General features: G+C 48.9%; 1 protein-coding gene across 3 annotated transcripts in view; it reads left to right on the forward strand.

Annotated features, from left to right (window-relative positions):
- LOC144511088 (estrogen-related receptor gamma-like) overlaps window positions 1–21,096 on the forward strand; it is a 67,530-nt gene that overhangs the window by 19,185 nt on the left and 27,249 nt on the right. Inside the window, exons 2-4 of one of the 3 annotated variants that reach the window (XM_078241066.1) lie at window positions 6,011–6,127; window positions 16,140–16,250; window positions 18,114–18,131. In XM_078241066.1, the coding sequence (XP_078097192.1) occupies window positions 6,011–6,127; window positions 16,140–16,250; window positions 18,114–18,131 (246 nt within the window). Of the gene's footprint in view, window positions 1–6,010; window positions 6,128–16,139; window positions 16,251–18,113; window positions 18,132–18,762; window positions 18,781–21,096 lie in introns of all 3 variants that reach the window. The other 2 variants (XM_078241065.1, XM_078241064.1) reach the window with 2 other exon arrangements.

Consider the following 21,096-nt stretch of genomic DNA (forward strand, 5'->3'; position numbering starts at 1 on the left):
CCCAATCTGCTCAGTCTCTCCTCATAATCAACACCCCTCATCTCTGGTATCAACCTGGTGAACCTTCTCTGCACTCTCTCCAAGGCCAATATATCCTTCCGCAAATAAGGGGACCAATACTGCACACAGTATTCCAGCTGCGGCCTCACCAATGCCCTGTACAGATGCAGCAAGACATCTCTGCTTTTATATTCTATCCCGTTGCGATATAGGCCAACATCCCATTTGCTTTCTTGATCACAGTTTGGCTATGGCTAAATAGCCCAAAGGCATGTGCTCAACTCACACACTGGAGGGGTTTTGGAGTGAATTCGATGGCCCAGTGCCAGAGAATGCCAGAGAAGACCATCAGATTCGGGGGTAACCAAACAGCTTAAAGCTGATTAGACAGGTACTTTCCTTCTAAATAATAGTCAAACACACAGCTGGGACTGAGCCTCTATATATGCTGAGGCTTGGGCTTGGGCCTGGGCCTGAGGCTGGGCCTTGGGCCTGAGCCTGGGTCTTAGTCTGGGCGTTGGGCCTGGGCCTGGGGTTTGGGCCTGGGCCTTGGGCCTGACCCTGACCCTGACCTTGGGCCCGGGCCTTGTGCCTGATCCTGACCCTGTGCCTGAGTCAGGGCCTTGGGCCTGACCCTGACCCTGACCCTGACCCTGGGCCTGGGCCTGGGCCTGGGTCTGGGTCTGGGTCTGGGTCTGGGTCTGGGTCTGGGTCTGGGTCTGGGTCTGGGTCTGGGTCTGGGTCTGGGTCTGAGCCTGGGCCTGAGCCTGGACCAGGGTCTTGGCCTGGTAAAGATTGTGATGAGCCCTAGGACTTGGGGCTGGGCTTGGCCCAGAGCCTGAGTTTTAGGGCTTTGACTAGGGATGGTGCTATTGTTGGGCTTCAGATTTGATGCCTGGATCAATAAGTTGGGGTTCGTGAACTGTGTCACAGGAAGATTGTTCGATTATAGGATCAGGCCAACAAATTAATTGAACAACAAAGATGAGGTGAGAGTGACTGCCGCTGACATCAGGGCAGCATTTGGCCAAGTCAGTCATCAAGGAATCCCAGTGAAACTGGAATAGGTGGGAATTGGGGTCTGGGAGGTGTGTGGGGCTGTGTGTGTGGGGCTGTGTGTGTGGGGGGGGGGGGGGGGGGGGGCCTGTGTGTGTGTGTGTGTGGGGCTGTGTGAGTGTGTGAGTAGTGTGTGAGTGTGGGGCTGTGTGTGTGTGTGTGTGTGTGTGTGTGTGGCTGTGTGTGTGTGTGTGTGGCTGTGTGTGTGTGTGTGGGGCTGTGTGAGTAGTGTGTGTGTGTGTGTGTATGTGTGTGTGTGTGGGGCTGTATATGTGTGAGTGTGTGTGTCGGGGGGGGGCTGTGTGTGTGAGTGTGTGGGGCTGTGTGTGTGTGTGAGTGTGTGGGGCTGTGTGAGTGTGTGGGGCTGTGTGTGTGTGAGTGTGTGGGGCTGTGTGTGTGTGGGGCTGTGTGTGGGGCTGTGTGTGTGTGTTGTGTGTGTGTGTGGGGCTGTGTGTGTGTGTGTGTGTGAAGCTGTGTGTGTATGTGTGTGGAGCTGTGTGTGTGGAGCTGTGTGTGTATGTGTGTGGGGCTGTGTGTGTGGGGCTGTGTGTGTATGTGTGCGGGGCAGTGTGTGTGTGTGTGTGTGGAGCTGTGTGTGTGTGTGTGTGTGTGTGGCTGTGTGTGTGTGTGTATGGAGCTCTGTGTGTGTGTGTGTGGAGCTGTGTGTGTGTGTGGAGCTGTGTGTGTGTGTGTGGGGCTGTGTGAGTAGTGTGTGTGTGTGTGTGTATGTGTGTGTGTGTGGGGCTGTATATGTGTGAGTGTGTGTGTCGGGGGTGGCTGTGTGTGTGAGTGTGTGGGGCTGTGTGTGTGTGTGAGTGTGTGGGGCTGTGTGAGTGTGTGGGGCTGTGTGTGTGTGAGTGTGTGGGGCTGTGTGTGTGTGGGGCTGTGTGTGGGGCTGTGTGTGTGTGTTGTGTGTGTGTGTGGGGCTGTGTGTGTGTGTGTGTGTGTGTGTGAAGCTGTGTGTGTATGTGTGTGGAGCTGTGTGTGTGGAGCTGTGTGTGTATGTGTGTGGGGCTGTGTGTGTGGGGCTGTGTGTGTATGTGTGCGGGGCTGTGTGTGTATGTGTGCGGGGCAGTGTGTGTGTGTGGAGCTGTGTGTGTGTGTGTGGCTGTGTGTGTGTGTGTATGGAGCTCTGTGTGTGTGTGTGTGGAGCTGTGTGTGTGTGTGTGTGGAGCTGTGTGTGTGTGTGTGTGTGGAGCTGTGTGTGTGTGTGTGTGGCTGTGTGTGTGGCTGTGTGTGTATGGAGCTCTGTGTGGAGCTGTGTGTGTGTGGAGCTGTATGTGTGTGTGTGTGTGTGTGGCTGTGTGTGTGTGTGTGTATGGAGCTCTGTGTGTGGAGCTGTGTGTGTGTGTGGAGCTGTATGTGTGTGTGTGGAGCTGTGTGTGTGTGTGTGTGGAGCTGTGTGTGTGTGTGTGGAGCTGTGTGTGTGTGTGTGTGGAGCTGTGTGTGTGTGTGTGTGTGTGGAGCTGTGTGTGTGTGTGTGTGTGTGTGTGGAGCTGTGTGTGTGTGTGTGTGGAGCTGTGTGTGTGTGTGGAGCTGTGTGTGTGTGTGTGGAGCTGTGTGTGTGTGTGGAGCTGTATGTGTGTGTGGAGCTGTATGTGTGTGTGTGGAGCTGTGTGTGTGTGTGTGTGTAGCTGTGTGTGTGTGTGTGGAGCTGTGTGTGTGTGTGTGTGTGTGGAGCTGTGTGTGTGTGGAGCTGTGTGTGTGTGTGTGTGGAGCTGTGTGTGTGTGTGTGTGGAGCTGTGTGTGTGTGTGTGTGTGTGGAGCTGTGTGTGTGTGAGGCTGTGTGTGTGTGTGAGGCTGTGTGTGTGTGTGTGAGGCTGTGTGTGTGTGGAGCTGTGTGTGTGTGTGAGGCTGTGTGTGTGTGTGAGGCTGTGTGTGTGTGTGTGGGGCTGTGTGTGTGTGGAGCTGTGTGTGTGTGTGTGGGGCTGTGTGTGTGTGTGTGGAGCTGTGTGTGTGTGTGGGGCTGTGTGTGTGTGAGGCTGTGTGTGTGTGTGTGGGGCTGTGTGTGTGTGTGGAGCTGTGTGTGTGTGTGTGTGTGGGGGGCTGTGTGTGTGTGTGGGGCTGTGTGTGTGTGTGGAGCTGTGTGTGTGTGTGGTGCTGTGTGTGTGTGTGTGTGAGGCTGTGTGTGTGTGTGTGGGGCTGTGTGTGTGTGTGGAGCTGTGTGTGGGGCTGTGTGTGTGTGTGTGTGTGTGTGTGGAGCTGTGTGTGTGTGTGAGGCTGTGTGTGTGTGTGTGGGGCTGTGTGTGTGTGTGTGTGTGTGTGTGGAGCTGTGTGTGTGTGTGAGGCTGTGTGTGTGTGTGTGAGGCTGTGTGTGTGTGTGTGGGGCTGTGTGTGTGTGTGTGTTGGCGGGGGGGCTCCAGTGGTTGGAGTTACAGCACAAAGGAAGGCGGTTGGGATTGCTGGAGGTCATTAACTCAGTCGCAGAATATCGTTACAGGAGTTCCTCAGGGTTGAGTCCTCACCCCAACCATCTCCAGCTGCTGCCCCAATGAGCTCTCCATAAGATGGGGGTGTTTGCTGATGATTGCACAATGTTCAGCACCATTCACAACTGGAGCAGTCCATGTCCATATGCAGCTAGACCTGAATCACATTCAGGCTTGGGTTGCTTAGCAGCAAGTTACATTCATACCATCCAGTGCTTTCCTTAACATTCAACAACATTACCATAACCAAATCCCCCACCATTAACATCCTGCAGGTCACTATTGACCAAAAACTGAACTTGATCTGCCATATTAGGGCAGGTCAGAGGCTGGGAATCCTGCGGCAAGTAGCTCACCACCTAACGCCCCAAAAGCCTATCCACCATTTACAAGGCACAAGTCAGGAGTGTGATGGAATACTCCCCACTTGCCTGGATGGGTGCAGCTCCAACAACACTCAAGAAGCTCAACACCATCCAGGACAAAGCAGCCCCGCTTGATTGCTATCCCTTCCACAAAGATTCAATCCCTCCACCACGATAAACAGTGACAGCCATGTGTACTATCTACAAGATGCACTGCCAAGGTTCCTTCGATAGCACCTTCCAATCCCTCTACCACCTTCTCAAGAGCAATTGAGGGATGATCAATAATTCCTGGCCTGGGCAGCGATGCTCAGATCCTGTACAATAATAAAATTATTCTCCCCCTTGTTTCTCCAGTCTGTGATTTTGGTGGAAGCTGCAAGTTGCTGTGAGTTTGAGCACTTGTGAGTGGGAACTGCTGATAGAAAGGAATCTGTAACAAGTAACACTGTCTTTGACAAAACCTTGTAACCTGATTCTTGCAAACTGATTCAGAATCTTTTAATAACTACAAACATCGGAAAGTTAAACACAGCAATTCATAGATTTTTCCAGTGCCAGGAAGAAATACTTTGTCAATTGTGTTTTGTGTACAGGATGCCCCATGCGCTGATAGTCACAGATGAGAGGGAGTGATTTCCTTTAGCCTAGAGTAAGAGACAGAGAGATTGAATGAAACAACTGAGACAGACAGAAGCACAGCTACAGCCTCTTGAAGATAATCAAATGTCACAGTCTTTCACGAAAGGAGCACGGAAAACTGACACGAAACCAAAGGAAGGAAGATTAGTGAGAAGCTTGGCCAGAGGGGATTGGCGTTAAAAAATCTCTAAAAGGGGGAGAGAGTGGTGAAAGGAATTCAAGATTAGGACTGAGAAAACTTGGGACCAACCAAAACTCATCCACCTTCAACATCTACTCCCTCCATCAGCGACGCACAGTAGCAGCTGTGTGTGCCATCTACAAGATGCACAGTAAGAACTCACCAAGGCTCCTTAGGCAGCACCTTCCAAACCATGACCACCACCATCTAGAAGGACAAGGGCAGCAGATACATGGGAACACCACCACCTGAAGTTCCCCTCCAAGTCACTCACCTTCCTGACTTGGAAATATATCGGCCGTTCCTTCACAGTCACTGGGTCAAAATCTTGGAACTCTCTCTTTAACAGCACTGTGGGTCTACCGACACAAACAGAGGCTGCAGCGGGTTCAAGAAGGCAGCTCACCACCACCTTCTCAAGGGGCAATTAGAAATGGGCAACACACACTGACCCAGCCAGCAACACCCACATCCAGCAAAACAATTAAAAGAAAACCAAAAAACCAAATGAAAGGTGCAATTCACAGGAGTCCGAGTCCAAGGGAGCTCGAGGTTACAGAGACAGGTGGAACTTAATGTGAAAAACAAAATGACAGTCAAAGACAATGTTCAGTATTCGTGAGGGTTTATATGTGGGTTTGTGTGTGAGAGGGGGTGAGGGGTTGGGGTGAAGTTAAGGGTGAAGGTTTGTGTGAGGTTCTATGTAAGGGTTTGTGTGAGGGTCTGTGTCTGTGTCAGGGTCCATGTGAGGGTCTGCGTGAGGGCCTGCATGAGAGTCTGTGTCAAGGTCCGTGTGAGGGTCCATGTGAGGGTCCGTGTGAGGGCATGTGTGAGGGTCTGTGTGACGGTGTGTGTCAGGGTGTGTGTGAGAGTCTGTGTGACGGTCTGTTTGAGGGTCCGTGTGAGAGCCTGTATGAGGGTGTGTGTCAGGGTGTGTGTCAGGGTCTGTGTCAGGGTGTGTGTGAGGGCCAGTGTGAGGGTCCGTGTGAGGGGCCATGTGAGGGGCCGTTTGAGGGCCCGTGTACGAGCCCATGTGAGGGTGTGTGTCAGGGCGTGTGTCAGGGCGTGTGTCAGGGTGTGTGTGAGGGTGTGTGTGAGGGTGTGTGTGAGGGGGTGTGTGTGAGGGGGTGTGTGTGAGGGTGCGTGTCAGGGCGTGTGTGAGGGTGTGTGTGTGAGGGTGTGTGTGTCAGGGTGTGTGTGTCAGGGTGTGTGTGTGAGGGGTGTGTCAGGGCGTGTGTCAGGGCGTGTGTCAGGGCGTGTGTCAGGGCGTGTGTCAGGGTGTGTGTGAGGGTGTGCGTGAGGGTACTGTACATTCTAACCATGTATTTTCCTTGCAGGTAACATTGACTATAGCTGCCCTGCCAGAAACGAGTGTGAAATAACAAAGCGCAGACGGAAATCCTGCCAATCCTGTCGATTCATCAAATGTCTGAAAGTTGGGATGATGAAAGAAGGTAAATTTGTAACTCACACACTGTACACAAGTCCCTGTACACACACCGGGACAGACAGTAACTCACACACTGTACACAAGTCCCTGTACACACACCAGGACAGACAGTAACTTACACACTGTACACAAGTCCCTGTACACACACCGGGACAGACAGTAACTCACACACTGTACACAAGTCCCTGTACACACACCGGGACAGACAGTAACTCACACACTGTACAGGAACCCCTATACAACCCAACTCACACACTCCCAGAAACACATGGGGACAACACACACACATACACACTCACACACATACAGACTCACACACACTCTCACACACACACACTCACACACTCTCACACACACACTCACACACATACAGACTCACACACACTCTCACACACACACTCTCACACACACACACACTCACACACTCTCTCACACACACTCTCACACACACTCACACACTCACACACTCTCTCACACACACACACACTCACACACACACACACACTCACACACACTCACACATTCTCACACACACACACTCACACATTCTCACACACACACACACCTGTCCACTCACACACACACACACTCACACACACACTCACACACACACACACACTCACACACTCACACACACTCACACACACACTCACACACACACACTCACACACACACACACACACTCACTGCTAAATGATGGTTTAAGAACAGTGAGCAAATCCGTGCTGGGCATTTTTAGCAAATGGGATGAAATGAAGATGTGTTTGTCTGGAAGCGGATTGCTGGTGGGGAGAGGGCCCTGCGAGACGGCTCGCTAATTGAATTAGCATCCATGCACAGTGAGCTGGTCACCTCGCTTCCTGAAGGCACTGATCTCATTTGGGTAGAAACGCATAATTGAATTTGCATTTTCTCAGTGTAGCTTCCCAGGTCCCAGTGTGCTCTCTCGCACTGGGTTTAAGTCACCTCAGCCTGTCAACCAAATCCCAATGCCAGGCACGTTAACACGAACCACTACCTGCTCTGCGGGAAAGATCTCAACAGAAAACTCACAATCTCACCATCCAGGTTGGTGTACTAACAGAGCACAGTACACACAGAGCCTGGTATTCCAGGATTAGTACACTAGAAGCTTGACACCATCCAAGACAAAGCAGCCCCACTCCCTCCACCACCGACGCTCAGTAGCAGCAGTGTGTACCATCTACAAGATGCACTGCAGTAACTCACCAAAGATCCTTAGGCAGCATCTTCCAAACCCATGACCACTTCCATCTAGAAGGACAAGGACAGCAGATACAAGGGAACACCACCACCTGCAAGTTCCCCTCCAAGACACTCACCTTCCTGACTTGGGAATATTTCGACCGTTCCTTTGCAGTCGCTGGGTCGAAATCCTGGAATTCCCTCCCTAATGGCATTGTGGGTCAACCCACAGCACGTGGACTGCAGCGATTCAAGAAGGCAGCTCACCACCACCTTCTCAAGGGGCAACTAGGGATGGGCAATAAATCTGGGCCAGCCAGCGACACCCATGTCCCACGAATGAATAGGAAAAAAAGGGCTAGGTATTCCAGGAAAGATTGACACCTTCAGGAAAAAGGCAGAGCATGCAAATTGCGAGTTTGAGTGAATCTTTATTGCATTGCTTGCATTTTGTGATGATCATATTTCTCTGACCCGGGTTCGATTCCCGGCTTGGGCCACTGTTTGTGCGGAGTTTGCACGTTCTCCCCGTGTCTGCATGGGTTCTTCCGGGTGCTCCGGTTTCCTCCCACAGTCCACAAATGTGCGGTTAAGTTGATTGGCCATGCTAAAGTGCCTGTGACTGTCATGAGGATTATTAGGTTAAATATTTGGGGTTAGAACCATAGAAAATTACAGCTCAGAAATAGGCCTGTTGGCCCTTCTTGTCTGTGCCGAACCATTTTTTGCCTAGTCCCACTGACCTGCACTTGGACCATATCCCTCCACACTGCTCTCATCCATGAACCCGTCCAAGTTTTTCTTAAATGTTAAAAGTGACCCCGCATTTACCACTTTATCCGGCAGCTCATTCCACACTCCCACCACTCTCTGCGTGAAGAAGCCCCCCCTAATATTCCCTTTAAACTTTTCTCCTTTCACCCTTAACCCATGCCCTCTGGTTTTTTTCTCCCCTAGCCTCAGTGGAAAAAACCTGCTTGCATTCACTCTATCTATACCCATCAAAATCTTATACACCATTATCAAATCTCCCCTCAATCTTCTACGCTCCAGGGAATAAAGTCCCAACCTATTCAATCTCTCTCTGTAACTCAGCTTCTCAAGTCCCGGCAACATCCTTGTGAACCTTCTCTGCACTCTTTCAACCTTATTTACATCCTTCCTGTAACTAGGTGACCAAAACTGTACACAATACTCTAAATTCGACCTCACCAATGCCTTATATAACCTTACCATAACACTCCAACTTTTATACTCGATACACCGATTTATAAAGGCCAATGTACCACAGGCACTCTTTACGACCCTATCCACCTGTGACGTCACTTTTAGGGAATTCTGTACCTGTATTCCCAGATCCCTCTGTTCAACTGCACTCTTCAGAGTCCTACCATTTATCCTGTACGTTCTACTTTGGTTTGTCCTTCCAAAGTGCAATATCTCACACTTGTCTGCGTTAAATTCCATTTGCCATTTTTCAGCCCATTTTTCTAGTTGGTCCAAATCCCTCTGCAAGCTTTGAAAACCTTCCTCACTGTCCACTACACCTCCAATCTTTGTATCATCAGCAAATTTGCTGATCCAATTTACCACATTATCATCCAGATCATTGATATAGATGACAAACAACAATGGGCCCAACACCGATCCCTGCGGCACACCACTAGTCACAGGCCTCCACTCAGAGAAGCAATCCTCCACAACAACTCTCTGGCTTCTTCCATTGAGCCAGTGTCTAATCCAATTTACTACCTCCCCATGTATACCTAGCGACTGAACCTTCCTAACTAACCTCCCATGCGGGACCTTGTCAAAGGCCTTGCTGAAATCCAGGTAGACAACATCCACCGCCTTCCCTTCAACCACTTTCCTGGTAGCCTCCTCGAAAAACTCTAATAGATTGGTCAAACATGACCTACCATGCACAAAGTCATGTTGACTCTCCATAATAAGTCCCTGTCCATCCAAATATTTGTAGATCCTATCCCTTATCACACCTTCCAATAACTTGCCCACCACCGACGTCAAACTTACTGGCCTATAATTTCCCGGATTTCTTTTGGAACCTTTTTTAAACAACGGAACAACATGAGCCACCCTCTAATCATCCGGCACCTCCCCCGTGAATACTGACATTTTAAATATGTCTGCCAGGGCCCCTGCAAGTTCAACACAACTTCCCTCAAGGTCCGTGGGAATACCCTGTCCGGTCCTGGGGATTTATCCGCTCTGATTTGCCTCAAGACTGCGAGCACCTCCTCCCCTTTAATCTGTAAAGGTTCCATGACTTCCCTACCTGTTTGCCCTATTTCCGTAGACTCCATGCCTGTTTCCTCCGTAAATACAGATGCAAAATTACCATTTAGTATCTTCCCCATCTCTTTTGGTTCCATACACAGTCTACCACTCTGGTCTTCAAGAGGACCAATTTTATCCCTCATTATCCTTTTGCTCCTAACATACCTATAGAAGCTCCTTGGATTTTCCTTCACTCTGTCTGCCAAAGCAACCTCATGTCTTCTTTTAGCCCTCCTGATTTCCCTCTTAAGTAGCTTCTTGCACTTTTTATACTCCTCGAGCATCTGATCTGTTCCTTGCTGCCTGTACATTTCATACAACTCTCTCTTCCTCTTAATCAGTGTTACAATCTCCCTCGAGAACCAAGGTTCCTTATTCCTATTTACTTTGCCTTTAATCCTGACAGGAACATACAAACTCTGCACTCTCAAAATTTCTCCTTTGAAGGCCTCCCACTTTCCATTTACATCCTTACCAAAGAACAGCCTGTGCCAATCCACACTTCCCAGATCCCTTCTCATTTCATCAAATTTGGCCTTTTTCCAGTTCAGAACTTCAACCCGGGTTATGGGGATAGGGATTGTGGTTGGTGCAGGCTCGATGGGCCGAATGGCCTCCTTCTGCACTATAGGTATTCTATTCTATTTTAGTACGATTACAACACTGGCATCTACCCAGTAATGTGGAAAACTGTCCAGGTATGTCCTAACACAAAGCAGGACAAATCCAACTTGGCCAATTATTATGGCCTGGTGTTATTATCATTAGACCATTAATCCAGAAACTCAGCCAATGTTCTGGGCACCCGGGTTCGAATCCCACCATGGCAGATGGTGGAATTTGAATTCGATAAAAAAAATCTGGAATTAAGAATCTACTGATGACCAGGAAACCATTGTTGATTGTCGGAAAAACCCATCTGGTTCACTAATGTCCTTTAGGGAAGGAAATCTGCCGCCCTTACCCGGTCTGGCCTACATATGACTCCAGAGCCACAGCAATGTGGTTGACTCTCAACAGCTCTCGGGCAACTAGGGATGGGCAATAAATGCTGCCCAACCAGCGACGCTCATGTCCCACGAATGAGGAAAAAAAAATTACCACCCGATCAGCTTAGTCTTATTTATTATCAAAGTGATGGAAAGGCTTATCGACAGCGCTATCAAGTGGCACTTACTCAGTAACAACCTGCTCAGTGATGCTCAGTTTGGGTTCCTCCAGGGCCACTCAGCTCCTGACCTCATTACAGCCTTAGTTCAAATACAGACAAAAGAGCTGGACTCAGAAGGTGAGGTGAGAGCGACTGCCTTGACAACAATGCTATGCTTGACTGAGTGTGGCTTCAATGGGAATCAGGGGGAAAACACTCTACAGGCTGGAGTCATACCTCGTGCTATGGAAGATGGTTGTGGTTCTTCTTTGTCAATCATTTTCAATCTCTGCAGGAGTCCCTCAGGGTAGTGAGCTTGATCCAACCATCTTCAGCTGTTTCATCAATGACCTTCCCTCCATCAAAAGGCCAGTGACAATATTCCCGATGATTACACAGTGCTGAACATTATTAATGACTCCTCAGATACTGAGACAGTCTGTGCCGATGTGCCCACATGCAGCAACACCTGGACAACATTCCAGGCTTGGGTTAATGAGTGGCAAATAACTTTTCTGCCACACTGTGCCAAGCAGTGACCCAGCTTCCAGAGAAAATCCAACCGTCCCCCATTGACATTCACTGGCAGTGCCTCTGCAGAACTCCCCACTATCATCATCCTGGGGGTGACCACTGACCAGAAACTGGACTAACCATATAAATACTGTGGCTATAAGAGCAGCTCAGGCTGGGAATTCTGCAGCGCGTAACTCACCTCCTGACATCCAAAGCCTGTCCACCATCTACAAGCCACAAGTGTGATGGAATACACCCTACCCACCTAGATGAGAGGTAAGGGGTAAAACACAGATATAGTGAGCATTGTGGGGTATATCAGAGTGTTACAGTGAGGGGTGTGGGATACATCAGGGTGTTACAGTGAGGGGTGTGGGATACATCAGGGTGTTACAGTGAGGGGTGTGGGGTATATCAGAGTGTTACAGTGAGGGGTGTGGGATATATCAGAGTGTTTACAGTGAGGGGTGCGGGTAGATCAGAGTGTTACAGTGAGGGGTGTGGGATACATCAGAGTGTTACAGTGAGGGGTGTGGGGTATATCAGAGTGTCACAGTGAGGGATGTGGGATACATCAGAGTGTTACAGTGAGGGGTGTGGGGTATATCAGAGTGTTACAGTGAGGGGTGTGGGATACATCAGAGTGTCACAGTGAGGGATGTGGGATACATCAGAGTGTTACAGTGAGGGGTGTGGGGTATATCAGAGTGTTACAGTGAGGGGTGTGGGATACATCAGAGTGTCACAGTGAGGGATGTGGGATACATCAGAGTGTTACAGTGAGGGGTGTGGGGTATATCAGAGTGTTACAGTGAGGGGTGTGGGATACATCAGAGTGTCACAGTGAGGGGTGTGGGGTATATCAGAGTGTTACAGTGAGGGGTGTGGGATATATCAGAGTGTTACAGTGAGGGGTGTGGGGTATATCAGAATGTTACAGTGAGGGGTATGGGATACAGCAGAGTGTTACAGTGAGGGGTGTGGGATACATCAGAGAGTCACAGTGAGGGGTGTGGGGTATATCAGAGTGTTACAGTGAGGGGTGTGGGATACATCAGGGTGTTACAGTGAGGGTGTGGGATATATCAGAGTGTTACAGTGAGGGGTATATCAGAGTGTTACAGTGAGGGGTATATCAGAGTGTTACAGTGAGGGGTATATCAGAGTGTTACAGTGAGGGGTGTGGGGTATATCAGAGTGTTACAGTTAGGGGTGTGGGGTATATCAGAGTGTTACAGTGAGGGGTGTGGGGTATATCAGAGTGTTACAGTTAGAGGTGTGGGGTATATCAGAGTGTTACAGTGACGGGTGTGGGGTATATCAGAGTGTTACAGTGAGGGGTGTGGGGTATATCAGAGTTTTACAGTGAGGGGTGTGGGATATATCAGAGTGTTACAGTGGGGGGTGTGGGGTATATCAGAGTGTCACGGTGAGGGGAGTGGGGTATATCAGAGTGTTACAGTGAGGGGTGCGGGTATATCAGAGTGTTACAGTGAGGGGTGTGGGGTATATCAGAGTTTTACAGTGGGGAGTGTGGGATATATCCGAGTGCTACAGTGAGGGGTGTGGGGTATACCAGAGTGTTACAGTGAGGGGTGCGGTGTATATCAGAGTGTTACAGTGGGGGGTGTGGGGTATATCAGAGTGTCACGGTGAGGGGAGTGGGGTATATCAGAGTGTTACAGTGTGGGGTGCGGGTATATCAGAGTGTTACAGTGAGGGGTGTGGGGTATATCAGAGTTTTACAGTGGGGAGTGTGGGATATATCCGAGTGCTACAGTGAGGGGTGTGGGGTATACCAGAGTGTTACAGTGAGGGGTGCGGTGTATATCAGAGTGTTACAGTGAGGGGTGTGGGGTATGTCAGAGTGTTACAATGAGGGGAGTGGGGTATATCAGAGTGTTACAGTGAGGGGTGTGGGGTATATCAGAGTGTTACAGTGAGGGGTGTGGGGTATATCAGAGTGTTACAGTGAGGGGTGTGGGGTATATCAGAGTGTTACAGTGAGGGGTGTGCGGTATACCAGAGTGTTAAAGTGAGGGGAGTGGGGTATATCAGAGTGTTACAGTGAGGGGTGTGGGTGTATCAGTGTGTTACAGTGGGGGGTGTGGGGTATATCAGAGTGTTACAGTGAGGAGTGTGGGGTATATCAGCGTGTCACAGTGAGGGGTGTGGGGTATATCAGAGTGTTACAGTGAGGGGTGCGGGTATATCAGAGTGTTACAGTGAGGTGTGTGGGGTATATCAGAGTGTTACAGTGAGGGGAGTGGGGTATATCAGAGTGTCACAGTGAGGGGTGAGGGGTATATCAGAGTGTTACAGTGAGGGGTGAGGGGTATATCAGAGTGTTACAGTGGGGGGTGTGGGGTATATCAGAGTGTCACAGTGAGGGGTGAGGGGTATATCAGAGTGTTACAGTGAGGGGAGTGGGGTATATCAGAGTGTTGCAGTGAGGAGTGTGGGGTATATCAGAGTGTTACAGTGAGGGGAGTGGGGTATATCAGAGTGTCACAGTGAGGGGAGTGGGATATATCAGAGTGTCACAGTGAGGGGTGAGGGGTATATCAGAGTGTTACAGTGAGGGGAGTGGGGTATATCAGAGTGTTGCAGTGAGGGGTGTGGGGTATATCAGAGTGTTACAGTGAGGGGTGTGGGGTATATCAGAGTGTTACAGTGAGGGGTGTGGGGTATATCAGAGTGTTACAGTGACGGGTGTGGGGTATATCAGAGTGTTACAGTGAGGGGTGTGGGGTATATCAGAGTTTTACAGTGAGGGGTGTGGGATATATCAGAGTGTTACAGTGGGGGGTGTGGGGTATATCAGAGTGTCACGGTGAGGGGAGTGGGGTATATCAGAGTGTTACAGTGAGGGGTGCGGGTATATCAGAGTGTTACAGTGAGGGGTGTGGGGTATATCAGAGTTTTACAGTGGGGAGTGTGGGATATATCCGAGTGCTACAGTGAGGGGTGTGGGGTATACCAGAGTGTTACAGTGAGGGGTGCGGTGTATATCAGAGTGTTACAGTGGGGGGTGTGGGGTATATCAGAGTGTCACGGTGAGGGGAGTGGGGTATATCAGAGTGTTACAGTGTGGGGTGCGGGTATATCAGAGTGTTACAGTGAGGGGTGTGGGGTATATCAGAGTTTTACAGTGGGGAGTGTGGGATATATCCGAGTGCTACAGTGAGGGGTGTGGGGTATACCAGAGTGTTACAGTGAGGGGTGCGGTGTATATCAGAGTGTTACAGTGAGGGGTGTGGGGTATGTCAGAGTGTTACAATGAGGGGAGTGGGGTATATCAGAGTGTTACAGTGAGGGGTGTGGGGTATATCAGAGTGTTACAGTGAGGGGTGTGGGGTATATCAGAGTGTTACAGTGAGGGGTGTGGGGTATATCAGAGTGTTACAGTGAGGGGTGTGCGGTATACCAGAGTGTTAAAGTGAGGGGAGTGGGGTATATCAGAGTGTTACAGTGAGGGGTGTGGGTGTATCAGTGTGTTACAGTGGGGGGTGTGGGGTATATCAGAGTGTTACAGTGAGGAGTGTGGGGTATATCAGCGTGTCACAGTGAGGGGTGTGGGGTATATCAGAGTGTTACAGTGAGGGGTGCGGGTATATCAGAGTGTTACAGTGAGGTGTGTGGGGTATATCAGAGTGTTACAGTGAGGGGAGTGGGGTATATCAGAGTGTCACAGTGAGGGGTGAGGGGTATATCAGAGTGTTACAGTGAGGGGTGAGGGGTATATCAGAGTGTTACAGTGGGGGGTGTGGGGTATATCAGAGTGTCACAGTGAGGGGTGAGGGGTATATCACAGTGTTACAGTGAGGGGAGTGGGGTATATCAGAGTGTTGCAGTGAGGAGTGTGGGGTATATCAGAGTGTTACAGTGAGGGGAGTGGGGTATATCAGAGTGTCACAGTGAGGGGAGTGGGATATATCAGAGTGTCACAGTGAGGGGTGAGGGGTATATCAGAGTGTTACAGTGAGGGGAGTGGGGTATATCAGAGTGTTGCAGTGAGGAGTGTGGGGTATATCAGAGTGTTACAGTGAGGGGAGTGGGGTATATCAGAGTGTCACAGTGAGGGGAGTGGGGTATATCAGAGTGTTACAGTGAGGGGTGCGGGTATATCAGAGTGTTACAGTGAGGGGGTGTGGGGTATATCAGAGTGTTGCAGTGAGGGGTGTGGGGTATATCACAGTGTTACAGTGAGGGGTGTGGGGTATATCAGTGTTACAGTGAGGGGTGCGGGTATATCAGAGTGTTACAGTGAGGGGGTGTGGGGTATATCAGAGTGTTGCAGTGAGGAGTGTGGGGTATATCACAGTGTTACAGTGAGGGGTGTGGGGTATATCAGTGTTACAGTGAGGGGTGAGGGGTATATCAGAGTGTTACAGTGAGGGGTGTGGGGTATATCAGAGTGTTACAGTGAGGGGAGTGGGGTATATCAGAGTGTTACAGTGAGGGGTGTGGGGTATATCAGAGTGTTACAGTGAGGGGTGTGGGGTATATCACAGTGTTACAGTGAGGGGTGTGGGGTATATCACAGTGTTACAGTGAGGGGTGTGGGGTATATCACAGTGTTACAGTGAAGGGTGTGGGGTATATCAGAGTGTTACAGTGAGGAGTGTGGGGTATATCAGAGTGTTACAGTGAGGATTGAAGTGTTAAATTTTCACTCAGTCCCATGGTAGACTCGTGCTGAAAATTGATTTGTTAGTTTCTGGGTCATTGTTTGTCTTGTTAGTAACACCCAGCAACAATAAATGAAGTGTTGATTTTTCGGGACTTTATTGGGATCATGCTGTGCTTCCATTAGCTTCAGTCGCTGTTGTTTTTGTGTCCCCAGGTGTACGCTTAGACCGTGTGAGGGGTGGTCGACAGAAATACAAGCGACGATTTGATGAAGTCGGTGTTACATACAGGAACTCACAATGCTGCCAACCCAGCAAAAAATCAGGTAGAGCTCCACACTTTGAAACCCTTACGCCATTGCGGTCACCCCCTTTTGGACTAACAACTGAACTGATTGGTGAGAACTCCCTCACACATCAAAACAGAAAATGCTGGGGAATCTCAGCGGGTCTGACAGTATCTGTGGAGAGAGAATAGGGCCAACGTTTCGAGTCTGGGTGACCCTTTACCTTTGGTAAGAGCTCTCGATCAGCTGTCTGCGAGGGCAGGGACCGCGGCATTTCCCAAATCCAACTGGGTAGACTGGAAATGAGGTCACAGTTCAAATTAGGAGGGTTGAATTTTACAGACATTAGAGCAGAAGGCCATTCAGCACTTCAACTCTGTGCTAGCTCAGTATTGGAGTTCTCCCAACCAATCCCACTGCATTGCTCTCTCCCCATAGCTCCGTAATTTGCCCAGCTTCACATGTTTATCGAATTTCCCATGAAAGAAGCAATCACTTCCTCAGCTCCAACAGCCCCCCGATAAAAAAACATTTCATGAAACATAGAAAAATAGAAACTAGAAGCAGGAGGAGACCATTCGGCCTTTCGAGCCTGCTCCGCCATTCATTTTAATCATGGCTGATCATCGAATTCAAGCATGGAGGTTGGTCACCAGTGGAGTGCCCCAGGGATCTGTTCTGGGACCCTTGCTCTTTGTGATTTTTATAAATGACCTGGATGAGGAAGTGGAAGGATGGATTGGCAAGTTTGCTGGTGACACAAAGGTTGGTGGTGTTGTGAATAGTGTAGAGGGATGTCAGGAGTTGCAACGAGACATAGATAAGATGCAAGACTGGGCGGAGAAGTGGCAGATGGACTTCAACCCAGATAAGTGTGTGGTGGTTCATTTTGGCAGGTCGAATAGGATGAAAGAATATAATATTAAGGGTAAGACGCTTGGCAGTGTGGAAGATCAGAAGGATCTTGGGGTCCGGGTTCATAGGACGCTCAAAGCAGCGTCGCAGGTAGAGGCTGTGGTTAAGAAGGCGTATGGAATACTGTCCTTCATCAATAGAGGAATTGAGTTTAGAAATCGGGAGATAATGCTGCAGCTGTATAGGACCCTGGTCAGACCCCACCTGGAGTACTGTGCCCAGTTCTGGTCACCTCATTACAGAAAGGATGTGGAAGCCATAGAAAGGGTGCAGAGGAGATTTACAAGGATGTTGCCTGGATTAGGTGGCATGCCTTATGAGGATAGGTTGAGAAAGCTAGGTCTTTTCTCCTTGGAGAAGCGAAGGATGAGAGGTGACCTGATAGAGGTGTATAAGATGTTGAGAGGTCGTTGGCCTCTGGTATAGTACCAGAAGATTGGAGGTTAGCGAATGTTGTCCCATTGTTTAAGAAGGGGAACAGAGACTTCCCCGGGAATTATAGACCGGTGAGTCTCACTTCTGTTGTCGGCAAGATGTTGGAAAAAATTATAAGGGATAGGATTTATAGTTATTTGGAGAGTAATGAATTGATAGGTGATAGTCAGCATGGTTTTGTGGCAGGTAGGTCGTGCCTTACTAACCTTATTGAGTTTTTTGAGAAAGTGACCAAGGAGGTGGATGGGGGCAAGGCAGTGGACGTGGTATATATGGATTTTAGTAAGGCGTTTGATAAGGTTCACCATGGTAGGCTTCTGCAGAAAATGCAGATGTATGGGATTGGGGGTGATCTAGGAAATTGGATCAGGAATTGGCTAGCGGATAGGAAACAGAGGGTGGTGGTTGATCGTAAATATTCATCATGGAGTGCGGTTACAAGTGGTGTACCTCAGGGATCTGTTTTGGGGCCACTGCTGTTTGTAATATTTATTAATGATCTGGATGAGGGTATAGTTGGGTGGATTAGCAAATTTGCTGATGACACCAAAGTCGGTGGTGTGGTAGACAGTGAGGAAGGGTGTCGTAGTTTGCAGGAAGACTTAGACAGGTTGCAAAGTTGGGCCGAGAGGTGGCGGATGGAGTTTAATGCGGAGAAGTGTGAGGTAATTCACTTTGGTAGGAATAACAGATGTGTTGAGTATAGGGCTAACGGGAGGACTTTGAATAGTGTGGAGGAGCAGAGGGATCTAGGTGTATGTGTGCATAGATCCCTGAAAGTTGGGAATCAAGTAGATAAGGTTGTTAAGAAGGCATATGGTGTCTTGGCGTTTATTGGTAGGGGGATTGAATTTAGGAGTCGTAGCGTTATGTTGCAACTGTACACAACTCTGGTGCGGCCGCACTTGGAGTACTGTGTGCAGTTCTGGTCCCCACATTACAGGAAGGATGTGGAGGCTTTGGAGAGGGTGCAGAGGAGGTTTACCAGGATGTTGCCTGGTATGGAGGGGAGATCCTATGAGGAGAGGCTGAGGGATTTGGGATTGTTTTCGCTGGAAAGGCGGCGGCTAAGAGGGGATCTTATTGAAACATATAAGATGATTAGAGGTTTAGATAGGGTGGATAGTGATAGCCTTTTTCCTCTGATGGAGAAATCCAGCACGAGGGGGCATGGCTTTAAATTGAGGGGGGGTAGTTATAGAACCGATGTCAGGGGTAGGTTCTTTACCCAGAGGGTGGTGAGGGATTGGAATGCCCTGCCAGCATCAGTAGTAAATGCGCCTAGTTTGGGGGCGTTTAAGAGATCCGTAGATAGGTTCATGGACGAAAAGAAATTGGTTTAGGTTGGAGGGTCACAGTTTTTTTTTTAACTGGTCGGTGCAACATCGTGGGCCGAAGGGCCTGTTCTGCGCTGTAATGTTCTATGTTCTATGTTCTATGTATTGATAGAGTGGATTCTCAGAGGCTTTTACCCAGGGCTGAAATGGTTGCCACAAGAGGTCACAGGTTTAGGGTGCTGGAGAGTAGGTACAGAGGAGATGTTAGGGGTAAGTTTTTCACTCAGAGGGTGGAGGGTGGTGGGTGCGTGGAATCGGCTGCCGGTAGTGGTGGTGGAGGCGGATTCGATAGGGTCTTTTAAGAGACTTTTGGATAAGTTCATGGAAGTTAGTACGATAGAGGGTTATAGGTAAGCCTAGTAGGTAGGGACATGTTCGGCGCAACTTGTGGGCCGAAGGGCCTGTTTGTGCTGTAGCTTTCTATGTTCTATGTTCTATGTCCTAATATCCTGAACCCCCCTTCCCCCATATCCCTTGATCCCTTTAGCCCCAAGAGCTATATCTAATTTCTTCTTCAAATCAGACAACGTTTTGGCCTCAACTACTTTCTGTGGTAGTGAATTCCACACATTCACCACCCTCTGGGTGAAGAAATTTCTCTTCACCTCCGTTCTAAAAGGTTTACCCCTTATCCTCAAACTCTGACCCCTAGTTCTGGACTCCTCCACCATCGGGAACATTCTTTCTGAATCTGCCCTGTCTAACCCTGTTAGAATTTTATAACTTTCTATGAGATCCCCTCTCACTCTTCTAAACACCAGTGAATATAATCCTAACCGACTTAGTCTCTCCTCATATGACAGACCTGCCATCCCAGGAATCAGTCTGATAAACCTTCGCTGTACTCCCGCTATAGCAAGGACATCCTTCCTCAGATAAGGGCACCAAAACTGCACACAATACTCCAGGTGTGGCCTCACCAACACCCTATACAATTGCAGCAAAACATTCCTATCCCTATCCTCAAATCCTCTCGCTATGAAGGCCAACATATCATTTGCCTCCTTTTCTGCCTGTTGTACCTGCACGCTTACTTTCAGCAACTGATCCATGAGGACTCCAAGGTCTCGTTGAGTATCCACCTCTCTCAATTTACACCCATTCCACTAATAATCTGTCTTCCTATTATTGCTACCAAAGTGGATAACCTCACATTTATCCACATTATGCTGCATCTGCCATGCGGATGCCCCCACATTCAGCCTGTCCAAATCACGCTGAAGCATCTCTGCATCCTCCTCACAGCTCACCCTCCCACCTAACTTTGTATCATCTGCAATTTTGGAGACAATACATTCAGTTCCCTCTTCCAAATCATTAATATATAATGTGAACAGTTGGGATCCGAGCACAGATCCCTGCGGAACCCCATTGGTCACTGCCTGCCAATCAGAAAAAAGACCCATTTATGCCAACTCTTTGCTTCCTATCTGCTAACCAGCTTTCTATCCAGCTCAAGATATTACCTGCAATTCCATGTCCGTTAACTTTACATCGTAGTCTGTGAGACCTTGTCGAAAGCCTTCTGAAAGTCTAAAAAAACCACATCCACTGATTCTCCTCAATCAACTCTACTAGTTACATCCTCGAAAAATTCCAATAGATTCAGCAAGCATGATTTCCCTTTTGTAAATCCATGCTGACTTTGTCTGATTATACCACTGTCTTCCAAATGCTGAGTTATGAAATCCTTGATAATAGACACTAGCAACTTCCCCAGTATAGATGTTAGGCTCACTGGTCTATAGTTCCTTGTTTTCTCTCTACCTCCCTTTTTGAATAGTGGGCTTACATTAGCTACCCTCCAATCTGTAGGAACCAACCCAGAGTCCAAAGAATTTTGAAAAATAACCACCAATGGATCTACTATTTCCAGGGCCAGTTCCTTAAGGACTCTGGGATGAAGATTATCAGGACCTGGAAATTTATCCACCTTCAATCCCATCAATTTCCCCAAAACCACTTCTCTACTAATGCTGATTTCCTTCAGCCCGTCACTAAAACATGTTTCTCTCAGAACTTCTGGCACATTATTCATGTCTTCCTTTGTGAAGATTGAAGCAAAGTACAAATTTAATTCCTCAGCTATTTCCTTATTCCCCGTTATGAATTCTCCTGTTTCTGGTTGTAAGGGGCCGACATTTGTTTTTTTCTCTTTACCTGTCTATAGAAACTTTTGCAGTCAGTTTTTATGTTCC

This window comes from Mustelus asterias, chromosome 24, assembly GCF_964213995.1.
Source record: "Mustelus asterias chromosome 24, sMusAst1.hap1.1, whole genome shotgun sequence".
NCBI classification, from domain to species: Eukaryota; Metazoa; Chordata; class Chondrichthyes; order Carcharhiniformes; family Triakidae; genus Mustelus; species Mustelus asterias.